This window comes from Saccopteryx bilineata, chromosome 7, assembly GCF_036850765.1.
Source record: "Saccopteryx bilineata isolate mSacBil1 chromosome 7, mSacBil1_pri_phased_curated, whole genome shotgun sequence".
Lineage (NCBI taxonomy): Eukaryota > Metazoa > Chordata > Mammalia > Chiroptera > Emballonuridae > Saccopteryx > Saccopteryx bilineata.
The window spans coordinates 74,752,939-74,773,284 of NC_089496.1; the positions used below are offsets into that span (position 1 = coordinate 74,752,939).

Below are 20,346 nucleotides of genomic sequence, written 5' to 3' on the forward strand. Positions count from 1 at the left end.
AGAATTAAAGAGCTGTCAGCCTTAAATTCCCAAGGAAGGGATTAAGAGAAGGACTCGTCCACACATGTTGCAGGTAGAGAGTAAAAAATAGAAATGAATATGCATATATACAGGCAGTCTCCTGGTTATGAACGAGATAGGTTCTGCAGGTTTGTTCTTTTTTTTTTTTTTTTTTTTTTTTTTGTATTTTTCTGAAGTTGGAAATGGGGAGGCAGTCAGACAGATTCCCTCACGCGTGCAACCGGGATCCACCCGGCACACCCACCAGGAGGCGATGCTCTGCCCATCCGGGGCGTCGCTCTGCCACAATCAGAGCCATTCTAGCGCCTGGGGCAGAGGCCAAGGAGCCATCCCCAGCGCCCGGGCCATCTTTGCTCCAATGGAGCCTTGGCTGCAGGAGGGGAAGAGAGAGAGAGGAAGGAGAGGGGGAGGGGTGGAGAAGCAGATGGGCGCTTCTCCTGTGTGCCCTGGCTGGGAATTGAACCCAGGACTTCCGTACGCCAGGCCGACGCTCTACCACTGAGCCAACCGGCCAGGGCTGCAGGTTTGTTTCTTAAGTTGAATCTGTATGGAAGTTGGAACAGGTACATTCACCAATTATGCAACTTAGACAGATGTTTGTCTTAACATATATTTATTTTTACCTCTCTATGCACATAAATAATTGAACATTTTCTTTTTATTTTTTTAAGATTTTATTTATTGATTTTAGAGAGAGGGGAGAGAAAGGTGGGGTAGGAACAGGAAGCATCAACTCGTAGTAGTTACTTCTCATATGTACCTTGACCGGGCAAGCCCAGGGTTTCGAACCAGTGACCTCAGCATCCCAGGTCAATGCTTTATCCACTGTGCCATCACAGGTCAGGACTTGAACATTCTCAAATACAACCTTAAACATTCTTGGATGATGTGGAAGATGATGGACTTGTTGGAGAGGATGTGACTGGTGTTTGAGAGTCAGGGTCTGATTCTGCCACTGGGCTCAGTTGCCTGAAGCAAGCATCAGGGGAGGTTTGTACAGACTGGTGTTTGAGAGTCAGGGTCTGATTCTGCCACTGGGCTCAGTTGCCTGAAGCAAGCATCAGGGGAGGTTTGTACAGACCTTTTCTTCTTCTCAACATAAATGGCCCTGTAGCATCTCAGGTCTTCGGTGACTGCACAGTAAACTTTGGTGAATCTCTCTGTGTCAGGATCTTGCCCCTCTAACTTTGCCATTCCTGCTTCAATGAGACAAAACACATCAGCTAACTCTTTTGCAGAAAACTTTTTTGGCTCTGGAGTTTCTGGGTCCTTGTTTTCTTCTCTAAATGCTGTCTTCTGCTGCTCTAGTTCCATAAGGTCTTCATTGGTTAGTTCTTTGCCATGGGAGTCGAGGGACTCTATGGTATCATTTTCACTGAGGTCCAACTGCAGTTGATTACCAACAGCCCATACAGTGCCCCTTTTGTAAGTATGAGTTGTACGTAAATTGGATGTTTGTAACTTGGGGACTTTAGTGTATAGCGAAGTCTCCCAGGCTCACTCTAGAATTGCTCTTACCCCAGACAGAGAGAGAAGGCGCCCATGTGCGTGTGCAGTTATAAAACGTAGATGAATCCTTGGGGCCATAAGCCGGGGTGCTCTCTAAAGAGCAGGAGGAAACCACTCTGGGCTGAGACCTTCCCCAAACTGGGAAGTGCAGGGAGCACAGACATTCAGTGAAGAGCTTGGCATGTCCAGGGCCTGACACAGTTTGTCAAAATCAAGAAGGGCCTGGGCTCAGCTTGGCCAGAGCACAAGGCACTCAGAGCAATGTGGATGAGGAAACACAGGGAACCGGACCAGCTACATGGGGGTCTTGAGACACTTCAAGGGAAGAAATAAAGGGGACCCATTGAAGGTTTCTGACAAAAGACACGCCTTCAGCAAACAAATGTTCATTGTGCATTGACTAGGCACCAGATCAGGGAGTACAGCTGACACTCTAGTGATAAAAAGACCCAGCAGTCCCTGCTCCTAAGGGGCTCAGAACCCAGTGGATGAGTCAGGGGAGAAAATGAGTCCTGTGCCAGGAGCAGAGGATAGGAAATTAATGTGAGGACCTTGAGGGAGGGAGGGAGGGAGGGAGGGAGGGAGGGAGGGAGGGAGGGAGGGAGGGAGGGGAGGGAAGACTTGAAGAAGAAAGTATGCCACTAAATTCAGATCTGGGAAGGGAGGTGCACGTTATGTTATGTACATTCACTTTTACATAACTCGCAGGTACTTCTATAGGCAGCCACAGAGTCTCACCTTTTAGAAGCGGAAACCTGCCTGAGACAATTGTGTGTTTGTGCATGTGCGGGAATGCGGACGTAATGGGAACGGTTTCTGGAAAGAGGCAATAATCAAAGCCATCGGTCACTGTCATAGGCTGTCACTGATGACCCTGGGACATGAGGTTCAGCATAAAATGCTCCAAACCTCAGATCCTGGATCACATTTTCTCTAAATGGGTCAGGAGGCAGCATCCCATAGGGTCTGTTGTTTGTATAAATAAGTCACCGAGACGAGTGATCACAAGGAATTCAAACTGATCCAGTGCGCTCTCTCAACACCGTCACCTGACCCACTCACCTCACTCTCATCCCCATCCCCCACGAGGGTTACAGGCAGAAAATGCTGTGAGAAAAATATCTCCAGGGCACCACAGGAAGGAAGGAAGCCCATGTCATCTTGCCTGGGTAGGACATGAAGGTGAGGACGGTGTCAGGGGACGTCCCCGTGGAAGTACTAACTGAGCTGTAGGGTGAACAAGGATTCCACAGAGATGGCGGAGAGTGGACAAGATAAAAAAGGGATGTCTGCCTAACTAGGCAGTGGCGCAGTGGAAAGAGTGTTGGACTGGGATGCAAAGGACCCAGGTTCGAGACACTGAGGTCGCCAGCTTGAGCACGGGCTCATCTGGTTTGAGCAACAGCCTACCAGCTTGGACCCAAGGTCGCTGGCTCCAACGAGGGGCTCCTCGGTCTGCTGAAGGCCCGCGGTCAAGGCACATATGAGAAAGCAATCAATGAACAACTAAGGTGCTGCAACACGCAATGAAAAACTAATGATTGATGCTTCTCATCTCTCTCCGTTCCTGTCTGTCTGTCCCTGTCTATCCCTCTCTCTGACTCACTCTCTGTCTCTGGAAAAAAAAAAAAAGGGATGTCCTAGGACCGGGGCAGTCTGTACATAGCCGCAGCCGGACAAGCGCCTAATGAAAGCACACACAAATGCTTGTTATCATACCAGGCGTGGAATCCACTGGAGGTCAATGCTGACATGGTCCAAGTGGGTCACCCTGGACAGGTACACACCTGTCCCCTACCTGACCTCAGAATGTCTTGCCTGGCACAGTAGCCACAACACCCAGACCACAGGGTCAGTGACCTTGTTTAGTAACCCCCGCCCAAGAGTGGACAGTCAAGGCTAGGCCAGAAAGTTGGGTGACCAAGCACCCCGGTTTGCCTGGACTAGGTCAGTCCCAAGGAAACTGGGACAGTTGGACACCTTACAAATGTTTACATGCGCCTTGTGTTAAGAGTATTATAAAAAGGAACGACAGAGAGGAGCACAAGAGACACTGTCAGGGTTCTCCACGTGGCCCCCGCATACCCACGGCAGAGCCATTTCCCCCTGTCTGGAAGAACCTTCAAGAATTCCTCAGCTCCCAAAGTCCAGACCCAAGAAAACATGTTCCGGAGCAACTAAAGCCCGAGCGCGAGCAGATGAGTGTCCACGGCGGCCGCAAGGCCTCGTGGAGCCCGAGCCCGTCAGGGGCCTCTGCAAACCGTGCCTACCTCTCTGCGATACAGGCCAGAATCGGTCCAGCAAAATGAAACCCTTCCAAACTGCCAACGAGCCAATGAAAACACAACGCTTAAAATTCCTCATGATAGGGAACCAGTCCTTGATGGCCTCTGCGTCTAGTCCTCGCCACGCCAACGTGGGGAGGAGCAGCCAAGCCTGTTCCTGCCAGCGCGCTCCCTCTCGCCCAGCCAGCAAGCCAACTCACCTTTGGTTTTGTTGCTCTGTTGATCGGTTTTTCTTTCTTATTTACAGAGAAATAAGAGGCTGCATCCAGGGCTCAGCTGGCATTACTCCCCATCCTCACAGCAAGCCTGCATGACCAATCTGTCCCAAGCCCTGTGTTTTCCTGAGGCAACAGACGCTAATCCAACCCTGCACAATGCCTGCACAGGACAGACCAAAACAGAACTCGAGCCTGGCATTCATCTAAGGGAAACACACGCTCAGTAGCGTGGAGGACAGGAGAGCCCACTCACTTCCTTTTACCCAGGGATGGAAGGTGACAGCAGCACTACTCAAAGGGACCTGGACTCAGCCTCAAGCAGGGGCAGAGCAGGGACTGGCGAGGTCACAGAGAAGGGATGTCTGATGCGGCCACCGGGGCTCTGCCAGGATGGGACCCAACTCTTGGCGTCCTGACCACAGTGAGAGATGGTCTTGAACTTCCCCCACTGCTGCATCCCCCACTCAACTTATCTGGTAAAAGTAATTATTTAAAAAATCACATAGCTGGCCCTGGCAGGTTGGCTCAGTGGTAGAGCATCAGCCCGGCACATGAATGTCTGGGGTTCGATTCCCCATCAGAGCACACAGGAGAAGCAACCATCTGCTTCTCCCCCCTCCCCCCTCCCCCTTCACTCTCTCTCCCCCCCCTTCCCCTTCTGCAGCAATGGTTCAATCAGTTCAAGTGCATTGGTCCCAGGTGCTGAGGATAGCTCTGTGGAGCCTCTGCCCCAGGCACTAAAAATAGCTCAGTTGCTTCTGCCCCAGATGGGCAGAACATCAGTCCTAGGTGGTGGTTGCTGGATGGATCCTGGTCGGGTGCAGGCAGGAATCTGCCTCTGTATTCTCCTCCTCTCACTTGGAAAATAAAATAAAATTTAAAAAAAATCACATAGCCCCCCAAAAATGAGCCAGGGAAGACAGCCTTAGAGGAAGAAGCTGTCTGCACAGTTCAAAAGCCAGATATCGCATCTCCATCCACAGACCCAATTCTTTCACACTTGAGAAAGAGCTGATTCTGCGAAAAGCTCAGTGACAACACAATGCAGAGTTCACACGTGCCAAGGTCAACTGAGACAGCGTGTACCGTCCCACCAGCAATGTCCACGCATTTGCTATATGTGCACCTGAATGAGGAACAGACTACAGAGTATTCCAACTAATGTGCTCTTGTCTCCTAACAGACCATGAGCTCGCTTTCTCATTAGATCGCGAAATCTTTGAAATATTTAAGAAACATAACTGCATTTGACCAAGATTACTCACCAACAAAGGAATGAACTATTCAAACTCAAATGGCTTGCTGCTTAAAAACATCACCCACACGGGCCAGAAACAACACGGGAAGAGCGTCCTGTGCGGCGGCCACATGAGTGGCTCGACTCGGTCGGTAAAAAAAGACGACAGTACCTTACAGATTTGAGGGCTGTGTCCATCTTCCTTCTCTAGCAATTTCCGAAGTTGGTATATATACTTCTCAACTTCAAAACTATTACATAAATAACTTGGAAATGTGGAGTGATACATCAGAGGCCTGCCAAAAAGTTTAACCACAATGAAACTCCCAGCCAAGGCATTCATAAAAAATTCGGAAGAAGTTACTTTGAGAGAGATGTCCTCGCAGCAAACAGATTTCTTCTCCTTAGAAAGAACGCGTAAATCACCAGTTAAAGAAGAGACCAGAAAAAATTAGCATAAGGAAAAAGACATTTAAAAGAGGTTCAGAAACGAGCCTACCCAGGTTTAGAAACAACTTCCTCAGTATCTTCTTGTGACTACGAGTATTAAAAATTCATTCAAACATTTCTCTCATACTTTTCCTTCCCGCAGATTACAAGTAAAAAATGTCTTAACCGAGGGTAAAGGACGGGCCCGTGGCTTGGCAGCTGCCCGGCTGTGTGAGCCCAGGTAAGACACTGTTCCTCTCTGGGGCGCAGGCTTCTCACCTGAAAAAACAAGAGTTCCTGAACTTTCGTCCAACTCTGCCGTACTGCAATTCCAGACGTCTGTCAGGGCCACACACCCAGCCCTTTGCTTCCCTGGCAGAGGAAGCAGTAAAGAAAATACGAACAGGAGAGAGAAGTTTTTAAATGAGAAGTCACACAGGCAGGCAGTCAACGGTGTCCAAGGCAGAGAAGAGTCAATTATGGCTCCACCGATGATGTCATGAGGCCGAGGATTTTTACAAACGCAGAATTTTACAAATAGAATGATTTACACAAGATTCTGCATTCGGGAAAGTAACTGAAATTGTTAACAAGGGTGTCCATCTAAGGGGAAAGGGATGCAGTGGGAGCAGATAACTAGAAGTCAGATTGCAAGAGCTAAAACGAGTAGAAAGAAAGCATTAAAAACAATGATGCATCAGAGTATAAATAACAGCAATTTTAGTTTGGAAAAAAAGATTGAATCTACTTAAAAGATATAAAACAATTGCTGTATTATTCAGGGACTCCTCACCTGGAGTCTACAGACAGGGGAGAAGGAATGATGGGTATAAACAGGTATGAAAAGGACTTCTGCAACATGAAATCAAGGTGGTTCTCTTCTGAACGGCTTATGTGAGAATTTACCGCAGGTTAATTTTAGAAAAGACGGGACCCACCGCTAACTGAACACCCAGTCTTGTCCCACAAACATGGAATCCAAGTTATTAATGTTTCTTCTGCCTTTTGGTGCCTCTGTAGCCTAAAGGTGGCAAGGAACATATTACACCAATGTGTACACACATAAAGACAATCATGGGCCATTAAAAATTTTACTCAATCATTAATTTCAAGGTGCCCTTTATCCTACTGTGCCCGCCATTGAGGAGGGAGCATGTTACAGTCAATCCACAAAGTCTGGGAAGACACACCTGCTGTATTTCCCTGCATCCCACAAATGCTAAAAAAATTAAACAATAAAAAACAAAAATTAAAAAATATTTGTGCAAAACAATGAGTTTTTCTAACTTTCTGATTTCAAACTGTGAAACGCTAAGCCTGGAACAGGTATTAAGTCAGTCTACATAATAATTTATGAGATCCCACATTTCGAACTTGAGTGAGTTGAAGGTAAGGATGGAAAGACACCCACCCCACCTTCCCTAGACAGAGACCAAGGCTGAGTGGCTGGGCAGCTCTCAGCAGGGACTCCCAGCGATGGGAGGAAGAACACACTGCAGAGCTCAAGACCGCTGCCCGGAACCAGTGACACTCCGCTGTTTGCCTCCACACGGGTCCTTTGTGGGACAGAGCTCCAAAGCCACCATGAGGAATGACAAAAGAATGTACCCCAGCGCCTGGCTGACCAACAAGGCTTTTGACCACAGGCGCCTTAGTGAGTCGTCGCAAACTAACCCACGGGTTACTACCTCGTGAGGCTGATACAACCCGTGTGAGGGCGCCTTTCTTCCAGGGATACGCCCACCAAACGGGAAGTCGGGGCCATTTTCATTTCAGCTACTGTGTTTTTGCCCAGACATGGAAAAAAAATGTCATTTCTATCGTGATAATAATTATGCTGATGAATGCTATCAGCATCATTAATTCCAAATTCCCAGAGGAGTTAAGAATGAGCTGATGAAATAGTCCATTAATGTTAAATCACACCCTGTGGTTGACTAAGATCTCCAAAGCTCTACCTATGACAACAGTGGGCTCAAAGAGTTTTCAGGATACGTGACCATTGGCTGGGCGAGTCTTCTGATTAAGGCGGCGGGACAGGTCTCAGAACAAGGGCCTGAGGTTTGGAGGGGAATGGTCTTGGTTTTACACATCGCCATCTGGGTGTCCTTGAATAAGTCATTTGCACCTTCAGAGCCTCTGTTTTCCTAACTTGAGAAACGAGGCCTGTGAGCCAGAGCCTCGCCCAGCCGTAAAAGTCTATGATTCTCCAAGTAATAGTTTGCTGTGTTGCTGGCAAGATCGCTGCGACAATCAGAATGATCCAATTAACACTAGACCAAGTGGAAGGTCCTATGTGTGGTCCTGAAAAGGAGGCCACTTTAGAGCAGAAGGAATTCAGATCTCAAAATCCAGCCACTCTGTTTTGTCAAAACAGATGAAGAACTGAAGGTCAAAGATGCTGAAGAAGGGAGAGGAGGGCTGTGTGCCCCGACCCACCCGCGACCCAGCTGGCTGCAGACGGCTCTCCTCTCTGGAAGCTGCTTTGGCCCCTGTACAACCCATACTGTGCCTTCCATGCGACTCATTAAACACAGCCCCCACCACCGCTGGGCTTCACCAGCCTCTGGGCTACAGGTTTCCAGACACCTAATCCAGGAGCCTTTTGAAGTGTGACCTAGAAGTCTTCATGAAAAGTCACCAGGATATAAAGCACTTGAAGAGGTCCAACGAGGCTCGTTAAAAAGGGCAAATGTCTACACAACATCCATTTTATCAGATGAGCATTTCACAGATAGGAAAACCCTAAGGTACCCAGTCCTGACCCAACAACTTCAGGGACCAGACTGCATGCTCAAGAGCCTAAGCGCTTCGTCACGTTGGGGTCAGGTCCCTTGCAGGGACAGCACAGGCACTGACCACACAGACCTGCACCTATTTCTGGCGGTGGGACGCCTGCTGCTGGGGACTAATAAAGGCTGCGCGGGCAGACAGCCCACAGCCCTCTCAGGCTGGGCTCTTCAGAGGGACCGTCCTGAAAAGCCTGCACAACCTGGGAGGTCCCATGCAGGGGCCATGCTTCATGCCACTTAATAGGCTGCAGTTTGTTCCAATATGAGTCAATATGTTCCAAAGAATACAACTGACAGACATTAAGCTCTAAATTACGCTGGATCCTACAATTTGGTTGAATCTCAGACATAATGATGTGTGAAAACAGCCAGACACCAATGAGTATGTGCTGCATGGTTCCACTTCTTCTTTTTTTTTTTTAGATTTTATTATTCATTTTAGAGAGAGGAGGCAGAGAGAGAGAGAGAGAGAGAGAAGAGGGGAGAAGCAGAAAGCACCAACTCCCATATGTGCCTTGACCAGGCAACCCGGGGTTTCAAACCAGCGACCTCAGCGTTCCAGGTCGATGCTTTTATCCACTGTGCCACCACAGGTCAGGCCCCTTCTTTTTTTTTCTTTAATTTAAGTGAGAGGAGGGGAGATAGACTCCAGCATACGCCCCAATCAGGATCCGCTCGGCAACTCCTGTCTGCAGCTGATGCTCTGCCCATCTGGGGCCCAAACTCGCAACTGAGCTATTTTTAGCACCTGAGGCAGAGGCTCCATGGAGCCATCCTTAGCATCTGGAGCTGACACACCCAAATCAATTGAGCCATGGCTGCGGGAAAAGAGAGAGACAGAGAAAGAGAGAGAGCGAGAAGGGGAGTGGAAGGGGAGGAGCAGATAATCGCTTCTCCTATGTGCCCTGACCACGAATAAAACCCGAAACTTCCACATGCGGTCAATGCACTACCACCGAGCCAACCAGCCCGGGCAGGTTCCACTTCTATAAAATAAAACTAGAAGACCAATCTATAGCAGTGATGGAAGTCAGAATGGTGGTTGCATCGTAGGTGGGGGTGGGGGTGGCCTGGAGGGGGGCACCAGGAGCTTCCTGGGGGGCTAGAAATGTTCAATTTCTTGATCTGGGTGGGGTTATGCAGGTGTAAAAAGATTTAATTATTCAACAAGTTCTACACCATATGCACATTTTACCTCAATAAAAAAATTATTAAAAATATTGTGTGAGGTCCTGTAACGTACCTGGAAAATGTTTCTTCATTTCTTTAGCATAAGGATATCTGAGAGTCTCTTCATTGAGTCTTTACAAAGATTAGTTGTAACAGGAGCTAGATTAAGTGCTTATATGCACCAGGCCCCCATGTGGGGAGATGTATAAATTATATGTATCATCTCCTTTAATCCTTAAAACATTTCCAGGGGGTAGATACCACCTATAGCTCCGTTTCACAGATGAGGCCACTGAGGTACAGAGAAGTGAAGTGACTTGTTCTACATTACATAGCAAGTGAAGTGTCAGAATTGGGTATGCCCAAAGGAGTGACTCCAGAGGCTACGTTCTTAATTAGTCTTAGTATTTTATCACACAGTGCAGGATGAGGAGATTTTTTTTTCCCCTATTTGGTCCATCCTGTCTTTTTCCCAGCGCTCGAGACATTCTTAATAGTACAATGCACTCTGCACGCCTGGCACTGAGGGGAAAAAGAGTCAAGACTGGGGAGACGGGCTAACGGCTTCCAGCTGATTATTCTTTTTTTTTTTTTTTTTTCATTTTTCTGAAGCTGGAAACGGGGAGAGACAGTCAGACAGACTCCCGCATGCGCCCGACCGGGATCCACCCGGCACGCCCACCAGGGGCGACGCTCTGCCCACCAGGCGGCGATGCTCTGCCCATCCTGGGCGTCGCCATATTGCGACCAGAGCCACTCTAGCACCTGGGGCAGAGGCCACAGAGCCATCCCCAGCGCCCGGGCCATCTTTGCTCCAATGGAGCCTTGGCTGCGGGAGGGGAAGAGAGAGACAGAGAGGAAAGCGCGGCGGAGGGGTGGAGAAGCAAATGGGCGCTTCTCCTGTGTGCCCTGGCCGGGAATCGAACCCGGGTCCTCCACACGCTAGGCCGATGCTCTACCGCTGAGCCAACCGGCCAGGGCCTCCAGCTGATTATTCTTGAGGTTTGTTCCGGAGAGGTCCCTAGTTTGGTATGAGAGCCTATTTCCGTCACCCTGAGTAGCACAGAGTAGGCGCCGAGAGCCTATTTCCGTCACCCTGAGTAGCACAGAGTAGGTGCCGTTATTGATGTATCAGCGTTGGACCTCATTCCTTTCCCTTCACAGAAACAGCACAGTGGGGGCAAGACAGATCGTGGCCCGTGCTGTTCCCCCGGCGTCCGCCACACTGTGTCCAAGGACAGTGTCCCAGCATGCCACACACTTCCAAGACCTGCTTTAGGTCTTTTGAAAAGACCAGAGGGGCTTATTCTTTCCCCTCTTTTTCTAGCTTTTATACCTTTCTTACATTAAACTCAATGTCTCTGCAGGACCTGGAGAAGGCATTAACCACGCTTTAATTACAAACACATAGCTTTTGATTTTCCTAAACACCCTCTTTCTTCAATTAGTTTCCCTGAAGTTTGCATATAAAAACCCATTAGGTCATTGATTTCTCGATTAAAAGGAGCCATAAATTGTAGGTTCTCTCAAAATCTTTTGTGGAGAAGGGAAGAAAGCAACTTAAGTATAGGCCCTACTAGCCACTGGCCCAAGTGCCTGTCCAAGTTCCGTGTGTGAAGATAGTTATATCCCCCCACCCCTGCTCCCACAAGAACTATCTATGCACTTGCTTTTCAAGTAATTTTAAAAAATGATGGAATGCTGAAATTTTTTCCCTTCTTTTCCAAGTAAGAGGAGGGGAGACAGAGAGGCAGATTCCCACATAAGCCCCAACTAGAATCCACTCTGTGACCTCAGTCTAGGGCTGATGCTCTGCCCACCTGGGGCCATGCTCTACTGAGCTATTTTTAGCACCTGAGGCAGAGGCTCCACAGAGCCATCCATCCTCAGCACCCAGGGCCAATATACTCAAACTAATCAAGCCATGGCTGTGGGAGGGGAAGAAAGAGAAAGAGAGAGAGAGAGAAGGGGGATGGGGAGGGGTAAAGAAACAGATGACTGCTTCTCCTGTGTGCTCTGACCAGGAATTGAACCCATGACATCCACACCCCAAGACAACACTCTACCACCGAGCCAATGGGCCAGGGCCTAAAATTTTTAATTAAAAAAAAAAAAAAGTCTCATACCACCCCTTCCCCTGACTACCTGGGTAGAACCCTAACCCTGCCCATAGCCGGGTCCTCAGGTCCACAGCCTGCCCCTCACACCAACCCGTTCCAGGGCTCAATGTATCAAGTTCGGGTCACTCAGCCCAGCCTGGAGGACCAACATTAATGGGGTTTCCCTCCTGAACTGGGACACAGAGTGCAGGCAGCAGATGCTTCCAACTGGCCACTGTGTCCTGTTCTCCAACCTCCATCAGCCCATTCTCCTGCCTAAGACTTTTAACCCATTTATGCCAGAGGTTGAAATATTTGAAGTTCAGTTCTTCGAAACTTTTCTGCAAATTCACATTGCTTTTTGACAAGCTTCCAGCACGCCAGTATCTGCAGCAATAACCGATTCTGTGTACCACGTGACAACATGTACCCTCAGGAGGCAGACAGGCATGAAAAATCAGACCTCGGCTCTGACCTTGAGCAGTAGGATAGAAATAACTCCCATGTCACTATCGTTCCAAAAACGGAATATGAGGCATACAGGGGTTAAGAGTCCTCCCCACCCAGCTCCAGACAGTCCCACAGCCGGGTCTCCCTCTCTGTTGTCACATCCTACACCCACCTGTGCTGGCTGACTGACTCGTCCAGAGCGGAGCCAGCTGAGGAATACCTTGCACTGCTAGGCGGCCCTGCCTAACTCAAGCCAGAACTTGCTGTGCCTGACCACGCAGGTGAGGCCATAGTCCCTGGCTTATCTCCTTCCACCCATCACGGGCCGGAGAAGATATTCTATCCCTGGAGCTGTCAAGGTCCTCCAGACCCATCAAAGTCCCTTGTCACCTTAAAATCCAACCCCATTGGCTCTTCTGCCCCATGAATTCAGGCCCTACCTGCTTGAAACCTCCGCATTTAGCAAAGTTGACATTCTTTGTCTCAAACAAGTTCTGAGTGACTTCAAAGATATGCACAGTCAACGTGTGTACAGCATTGCTCAGGAATCAGCGGACATTGTGAGAAGAAAGGCATCAGGGTCCCAAGTGCCCAGTGTCTGCACCTCGCTGCACACAGCCTGGTTCTCCACCTGGCCTTTGTGGAGTGACATAACACACGCATGCACACACTCACACAAAGGCACGATTACTTTGTTCCTTTTTGGAAAACAGGCATAACAAGAAAAAACAAGTTTGGTGCTGGTCAAAGCTAAGAGGGCAAAGCTAAAATCAATGAATTGTCATATATATTTTTAAAATTTTTTACTTATTAGTGTTTTAGAGAAAGTTTTAAAAACATCAATTTGTTGTTTCATTTATTTATGCATTCATTGGTTGATTCTTGTATGTGTCCTGCCTAGGGATCAAACCTGCAACCCTGGTGTATCAGGATGATGGTCTAACCCACTGAGCTATCCAGCCAGGGTTATCATATATTTTTGGTGAGAACAAGAAACAGTGACTCTCAAGTCAATGTCCTAACCAGCACAAGAACCACACACTGTGTACGGCAGGGGTCCCCAAAGTTTTTACACAGGGGGCCAGTTCACTGTCCCTCAGACCGTTGGAGGGCCGGACTATAAAAAAAACTATAAAAAAATCCCTATGCACACTGCACATATTTTATTTTAAAGTAAAAAAACAAAATGATAACAAATACAATATTTAAAATAAAGAACAAGTAAATTTAAATCAACAAACTGACCAGTATTTCAATGGGAACTATGCTCCTCTCACTGACCACCAATGAAAGAGGTGCCCCTTCTAGAAGTGCAGCGGGGGCTGGATGAATGGCCTCAGGGGGCCGCATGTGGCCCGTGGGCCGTAGTTTGGGGACCCCTGGTGTAGGGAATTCTATCCAAGCATCCTGGGATCCAACCAGGCTTTCAGGGTTCTATGGTACCAGTTATGCCAACAGGAAAATAGAATTCCTTTGAAGTTATTTCTGAGAAACTGCTTCCTGCCCATTATTAGCGAATGGCAAAACCTAAGGGAGGCTCTTTCACAAGGTTCTTACCTGGTCGTCATAGCGATAGGTGAGGAACTGCTCCCCTGTTGTATCTTCCAGGAAACTCCCCTGGGGGGAGAGTGCGAACTCGGGAAGGAAGTAGGCCCCCGGAGACGTCTCTGCGGCGGTCTGAAAGGCAAGACGGCCTGGTTACAAATAAGACCCCAGCCAGGACCCCTGACCCGCAACCCCTAAATGGCTGATTCCACAGGAACCCGCCCACTGAAGGAGGTACCAAGAAAAACAACGTGTCCTCTCTTGTCAAAGGCTGATGTGAGCCATACCAGGTATTGGTGCTGAGGCACAGAGAGATCAGGACGTCACCCTGGCCCACCTCATATCAGCACACATAGTGTTTATTCCCTGACACCCGCCTGTCCCTCCCACACCTGCCGGCGTGTCAGCCTCCACGTAGCCAACATGCTTAAATTCGATGGAGGTGTCCTCTGTCGCGCCACTTCCCTGTGCGGGAGCCTGTCTGCCTCGGAATCCTGCCCTGACGCCCTGCAGCCTCTACCTGAATACCTTTTGTGACGGGCGCTCGCTCTCTCCCAAGGCAACAGGGAATCTAGCAAGCTCACAGATACCACACTAGTCTGAAGTGGTGGTGCCTTGCTCCCCAGCTGAGCAGGAGGTGCCCTGGCCAACGACACCCTCTCATTATCCTCTCCTCAACACCCCCTCGCCAGAACACACATTCTAAGTGGGACTCGGGAGCCTGAGCAGTGTGAGCTCTGAGTCACAGGACCAGAAGAAGAAGGCAGGTGACTGAGACAGTCGAGTCCCGCTCCGGCCCCCGCAGTCCCTCCCGTAGTCAGGCAACAGAGTCAATGGACACCTTTGGCAGAACAAGCTGGGCAAGGAGAAAACCCAAGTTCATTGCGCCTCCACTGTGAGCGAGGAGTTGTGAAAACTGTCTCGTCTTGTCCTCATGAGGCGGGGGCCAGTCACGTGTGAAGAAGCCTAGGCACAGGCGATCAGGTCATTTTTACTAGGGACACACAGACGCCCTGCCGCTGAGTTCAAGGTCACTGCCGTTCCATTTACTTCTTCAGGAAAACCAAGCTCCCCCTGGGGAGTGATGGCATATATTTTCTGGCTTCGGAAAGCAAGCATCGTGCCGGTGACTGGAGGCAAAGCACGCGCACTGACATTCTCACCCGGATCAGAGGTGACTTCCTACATGTCAGGTGGCATGCGACTCTTCACAGGGCAGGGCCCTTGAGAAGTAGAAGCTGAAGGGAAGGGAGGGGCAGGAGGCCAGACCAAGAAGTGTGCGGTCTTCCTCAGGCACGGGTCCAGGGCCCCAGAGAGAAGTTGCCGGCACACATCATCCTCCCAGCCACTGTCCACAGCTGCTGAGGCACCAGGGACAGGGGCAGGAGGAGTCCAGATGGCCCCTCCAGGGACCATGAATCCGAGAGTGGGGATGCAGCTGTCTCCACCCCCCACCCCGCACCGCCAACTCCTCCCCTCCAACAAAAGGCTTTGACTTTGGCAGGACGAAGTAAATACGGGATGGCAATTCAAGGACAAGAGTTCAGTGTCCCTGGGCTTAAGAATGCCTACTGAGGCTGTGCACGAGGTTTGGCTGATAGAATGGAAGGAGAGAGAATTGAGGAGAAGCAAACAGTAGGGAATAGGACCCAATATCCATCAAAAGTGAAGCAGTCACCTGTTAAAAAAAAAAAACCAATACAGGTCCTGGCCAGTTGGTTCAGTGGACAGAGTGTTGGTCTGGTATATGGACGTCCCAGGTTCAATTCCCAGTCAGGGCACACAGGAGAAGCAACGATCTACTTCTCTTCCCGTCCCTCTCTCCCTTCTCTCTTTCTTCCCCTCCTATTGCCAGTGGCTCGATTGGATCCAGTGTCAGCCTGAGCACTAAGGATAGCTCAATTGGTCTGAGCATGTCAGTCTCAGGTGCTAAAAATAGGTTGGTTGATTTGAGCATCAGCCCCAGACAGGGTTGCCAGGTGGATCCCTGTTAGGGTGAATGCAGAAGTCTGTCTCACTGTTTCCTCCTCTCACTTAAAAAAAATACAATGTGATTCCCACTGAAATTTAATAAGCTAGTTTAAACACTTCTCCCAGCTTGGTCTGAGCTCAACACATGGGACATTCATCTCTCTCCAGAGTGAGGACACAGCCAAACACCACACCACTAACCTCCGCAGGCTTGCGGTCAATAAAGGCCACTAAGTCTCTTTCCTACATGCCACTGCTGAGCTGTGTCTCTGCAGTCTAGACAGAGAGCGAGCTGCCCTGTTCCCTGTCACCCACACTCTGAGGATCTAGCCCATCGTTCCAGCCTGTCAAGACTCGTTTTGGGTCCTGACTCCATCAACCAACGCACACATCACTCTACTCACTTCATGTCACTCCAAAATCGAGCAGCACGCATCCTTGTCCCAGCCACAAACACTGAATGGAAATAGGGCTGGGACCTGAGCCCTTTCCCAGGCCAAGAAAAGCCTGTCTCTAGGCCCCTGGTGGCTTCCCCCAATTAGAGCCCTCATTTCAGATGTCCCATGTTGACCAACAGGGATCCAAGAACCATGCAGTCAGAGGCTTATGAAGTGACACAGACAATGCGTGGGCATGAGGTGATACGCAGCTGATCTGAGATTCCCACAGATCTTGACAGGGCGGGACAGAAGCTAAACGCTAAGGAGGCCGGACCTTGGGCCCCCACGGCAGCGGTCTTCCCCACGATACCAGCGCTGCGCAGAGGGTTTGCAAGGCCCTGTCAGGAACGGTCGTGCGGTCTCTATTAATTGCCAAGGCCTGCAGGGGAGAGTTCAGAATCTGACAGGATGTAGGGACCACTCCTGCAGGGGGAAGCTCCCACATGACAATGTTCGATGACTCTGGAAGTGTGTTTCTCAAGTAAGTCAGGCCGAAACTCCTGCTCTGGGGACAGGCTGCAAGGACGACATTCTCTGCAGGGTCTCAAGGGGTTGTACCTCCTGGCCTGGATGGCACAGAGGACTTTACAGTTTGCACCTTCCAAAGTTCAGGAGGGACAATCAAATTAACAAGGACTATTTAAACTCAGCACACCAAGCACATTTTTGTTCCTAAAAATAGAACAGGCACTTTGCCCAACTGGTAGTGGTGTAGTGGATAGAGCCCTGGGCTACTGAGACTGCCAGTCTGAAACCCCAAGTCGCTGGCTTGAGTGAGAGATCATTGACACGATCCCAAGGTCGCTGGCTTGAGCCCAAGGGTCACTGGCTTGAGCAAGGGGGTCAGTGGCTTGGCTGGAGGCTCCCAAAGCACGTATGAGAAGCAATCAATGAACAACTAAAGTGACAGCATTACAAGTTGATGTTTCTCATCTCTCTCCCTTCTTAACAATCCCACCACCACCACCCCCAAAAAATAAAAAAGTATAATGTGAGTTTTGTTTACTGACCCTGAAATGAAGGTTTGAAAAAACAATTCCAAATCACTTCGGTTTTTCAAATAGGATGTCATCATTCCAAGACTTTTCAGAGTCTTAAGTGTCCCCAAACTCCCTGATTAAAAATAAACTAAGTTTTCTTTGGCGGAGTTTGAAGGGTGGGTTGAAAGAAAATTGGTTTTCACTTATTTTTTCCTGAGTTTTTAAAAAACAAAGGCTAAGGATTTAAGATTTGTCCTCTTTCTCTCCCATCAGCTAATTAATACATTCTGAAACCATTGGGCCAAAAGTCCTAACATTTGAATAAATGTGTGAGTACACCTCAGCCAAAACACCATGTAGTTTCAAACTTCAGTGTTACTCCGGGTCCCATTTTCGAAAGAAATGCGAGCAGTGACCCCTCCGAGTCCCTCCCAGAGGAAGGGGCGCCTCGGGGTACACGTGTTCAGTATGGGCTGCTATGCCTTGAACTTACCACATTCAGTCTCTTAGCCAACTGGAATTTGGATCTGATAAACGTCACAACACTATTCCTCCATCTGCCACTAAACACATACCCTCTCTCAAATTTTCTCTTTCTCTCCCCCTCCTTCCTCTTCTTTTTTTTTTTTTTTAATTTTTTTTTTTTTTTTCTGAAGCTGGAAACGGGGAGAGACAGTCAGACAGACTCCCACATGCGCCCGACCGGGATCCACCCGGCACGCCCACCAGGGGGCGACGCTCTGCCCACCAGGGGGCGATGCTCTGCCCCTCCGGGGCATCGCTCTACCGCGACCAGAGCCACTCTAGCGCCTGGGGCAGAGGCCAAGGAGCCATCCCCAGCGCCCAGGCCATCCTTGCTCCAATGGAGCCTTGGCTGTGGGAGAGGAAGAGAGAGACAGAGAGGAAGGAAGGGGCGGGGGTGGAGAAGCAAATGGGCGCTTCTCCTATGTGCCCTGGCCGGGAATCGAACCCGGGTGCCCCGCACGCCAGGCTGACGCTCTACCGCTGAGCCAACCAGCCAGGGCTCCTTCCTCTTCTTGTGCATGCGCACGCACGCACGCGCGCGCACACGGCTGAGGGCAATCAGTGATAAGATCCCACTGGAACCGATTTCTTCCTTCCGACTCCTGAAAGGAAAAAGCCCGAAAAAAGAGTCCCTCACACTTGTCCACATGGTGCCCTCAGCAACGCCCAGCACTGGCTTGCACACAGAAGACGTTCAATGATGACTTTTCTTTCCTGGAACGACCAGCAGAGGCGCCCCTGGACCCCCCGCCCGAGCCCCGCGCACTGATGTCTGAACAGTCTCCCCAGCACGTTAAGACCAAGGCGCTCTGGCTGAAAACCAAGCTGGCATTCACACGGGTTATTTTAAAACTTGACTATGACTTTGAACTAGGAGAGGAAAGCCAGCCTTTCCCTGCTGATAGACCAGCACAGACGCTCTTTCTCTGAAGCCCACCCCCACCCCAAAGTATTTTATTGGAGTCTGTTTTTCAAGGCCCTGAAGCCAGCCAACCCATTGGAAGCAGACACGGTGAGCAAATGAGCAAAATGTCACATGGAAATAACTCTACCTTAAACTACCTCCGTGAAAACGTAGAAATCATATTCCATGAACAGGGGGGCTCTTTGGGTCAGCTCAAATCTTACCAGGTTGTAGCTCCTTACCCCTCTCTTTGCTTCCTCGTCCCCTCCACTGCTCCCGGCCTGGTCACGCGGGTCAGGGCTCCTGCTGTCCCCGCTGTTCAGCACAGACAGCAAAGACGGCTTATTTGAGGGACAAGACCGCTCTTGCCGGTGAGAGGAAGTGTGTGTGAGAATCGCCAGGGAAGAGGGGAGGAGTGAGGTGTTGTCTGGGGGAAACTCTGGGATTCCCTCCCAGGGCCGCTGTCAGGAGCTCTGGGTTTATCGAGGACACGGCCTCAGGCTCCAGTGTGGGCCCTGGACCCCGCACTTTGATCCTAACATGAAACAGTCCTTTCCCGCCCCCTCACAGAAGCAGCAGCTTTGCCTTTCCAACGAAGCACAAATAAGTACTCTGTTTGACCGAAGTGGTGGAGGGGGAGATCCACAAATATGGAATGTCCAAGTCCTTGGAATTCAGAGAGTCTATTCAGTCACTCAAGTGACATGTTAATTAACTGCCTAATATGAACCAAGGCTGGTTTCGACAGGGAGAATTCAGGCATGGTGCGGTGGAGAGAGCATCGACCTGGGACGCGTGAAGAGTCAGGTTCGAAACCCCAAGGTTGCTGGCTTAAGTGCGGACTCTTCCGGCTTGAGTGCGGGGTCGCTGGCTTGGGTGTGGGATCATAAACATGACGCCATGGTCGCTGGCTTGAGCCCAAAGGTCGATGGCTTAAGCCTAAGGTTGGTGGCTTGAGCCCAAGGTTACTGGTTTGAGCGAGGGGTCACTGGCTCTGCTTTAGCCCCACCCCCACCCCGTTGGGGCACATGTGAGGAAGAAGTCAATGAACAACTGAAGTGCAGCAATAATAAGCTGACGCTTCTCATCTCTCTCCCTTCCTGTCTGTTTGTCCCTGTCTGTCTTTCTCTCTGACTCTCTCACTAAAAAGAAAGGAAGAGAGAGAAAGAGAGGGAGGGAGAGAAGGAGGGAGGGAGGGGGAGAGAGAGAGAGAAAGAGAAAGAGAATTCAGGAGCCAAGAGTCACTTTTCCCAGGGAGCTGATCACCCACTCAGGGCAGCAGAGGATGAACACACAGAGCAAGGAGACAGTCAGTGCTGGAGGTGAGATACAAACCACAGATTTAAACAGAGTGCTCAGAGTAAGTCAGAGTTCCTTAAAAAAAAAAATCACTATATTTTTTGTTTTCTAATTTTCTGAACTGATGAGCTGGAGCCAGTCGTTTTCTTTGGAGGCTGCAAAATGTCAGCACTCTCTAGGCACCTGGCTGGGGTCTGCAGGCTCTGAGTCGTCTGTTTCGACCTACAGCAGCGACGCGACCCTTTGCTCCCTGGCCCCAAGCTCCTCTCTGCCTCCGCAACCGCCCTCTGACTCTAGCCAGGCCGCACCCTGCTCGTTCCAAGGTCTCCTGCTCTCAGTGAGCCACATCCCTGGCCCACCCAGGCCCTAAGCACACCAAGGGCGCTGCAGAGAACACCAACACCTGACAACCGACAGATTACGCAGGCATGGGTGTTTGCTGCCAACCTCAGAGACCAGTACTGGGTACCTG

At 49.8% G+C, this 20,346-nt stretch overlaps 1 protein-coding gene across 2 annotated transcripts in view; it reads right to left on the reverse strand.

Moving 5' to 3' along the window:
• The window catches only part of ADAMTSL3 (ADAMTS like 3), a 247,812-nt gene that overhangs the window by 197,982 nt on the left and 29,484 nt on the right, over window positions 1-20,346 (reverse strand). For both annotated transcript variants that reach the window (XM_066239225.1, XM_066239226.1), the window contains exon 3: window positions 13,768-13,887. In XM_066239225.1, the coding sequence (XP_066095322.1) occupies window positions 13,768-13,887 (120 nt within the window). The remainder of the gene's footprint in view (window positions 1-13,767; window positions 13,888-20,346) is intronic.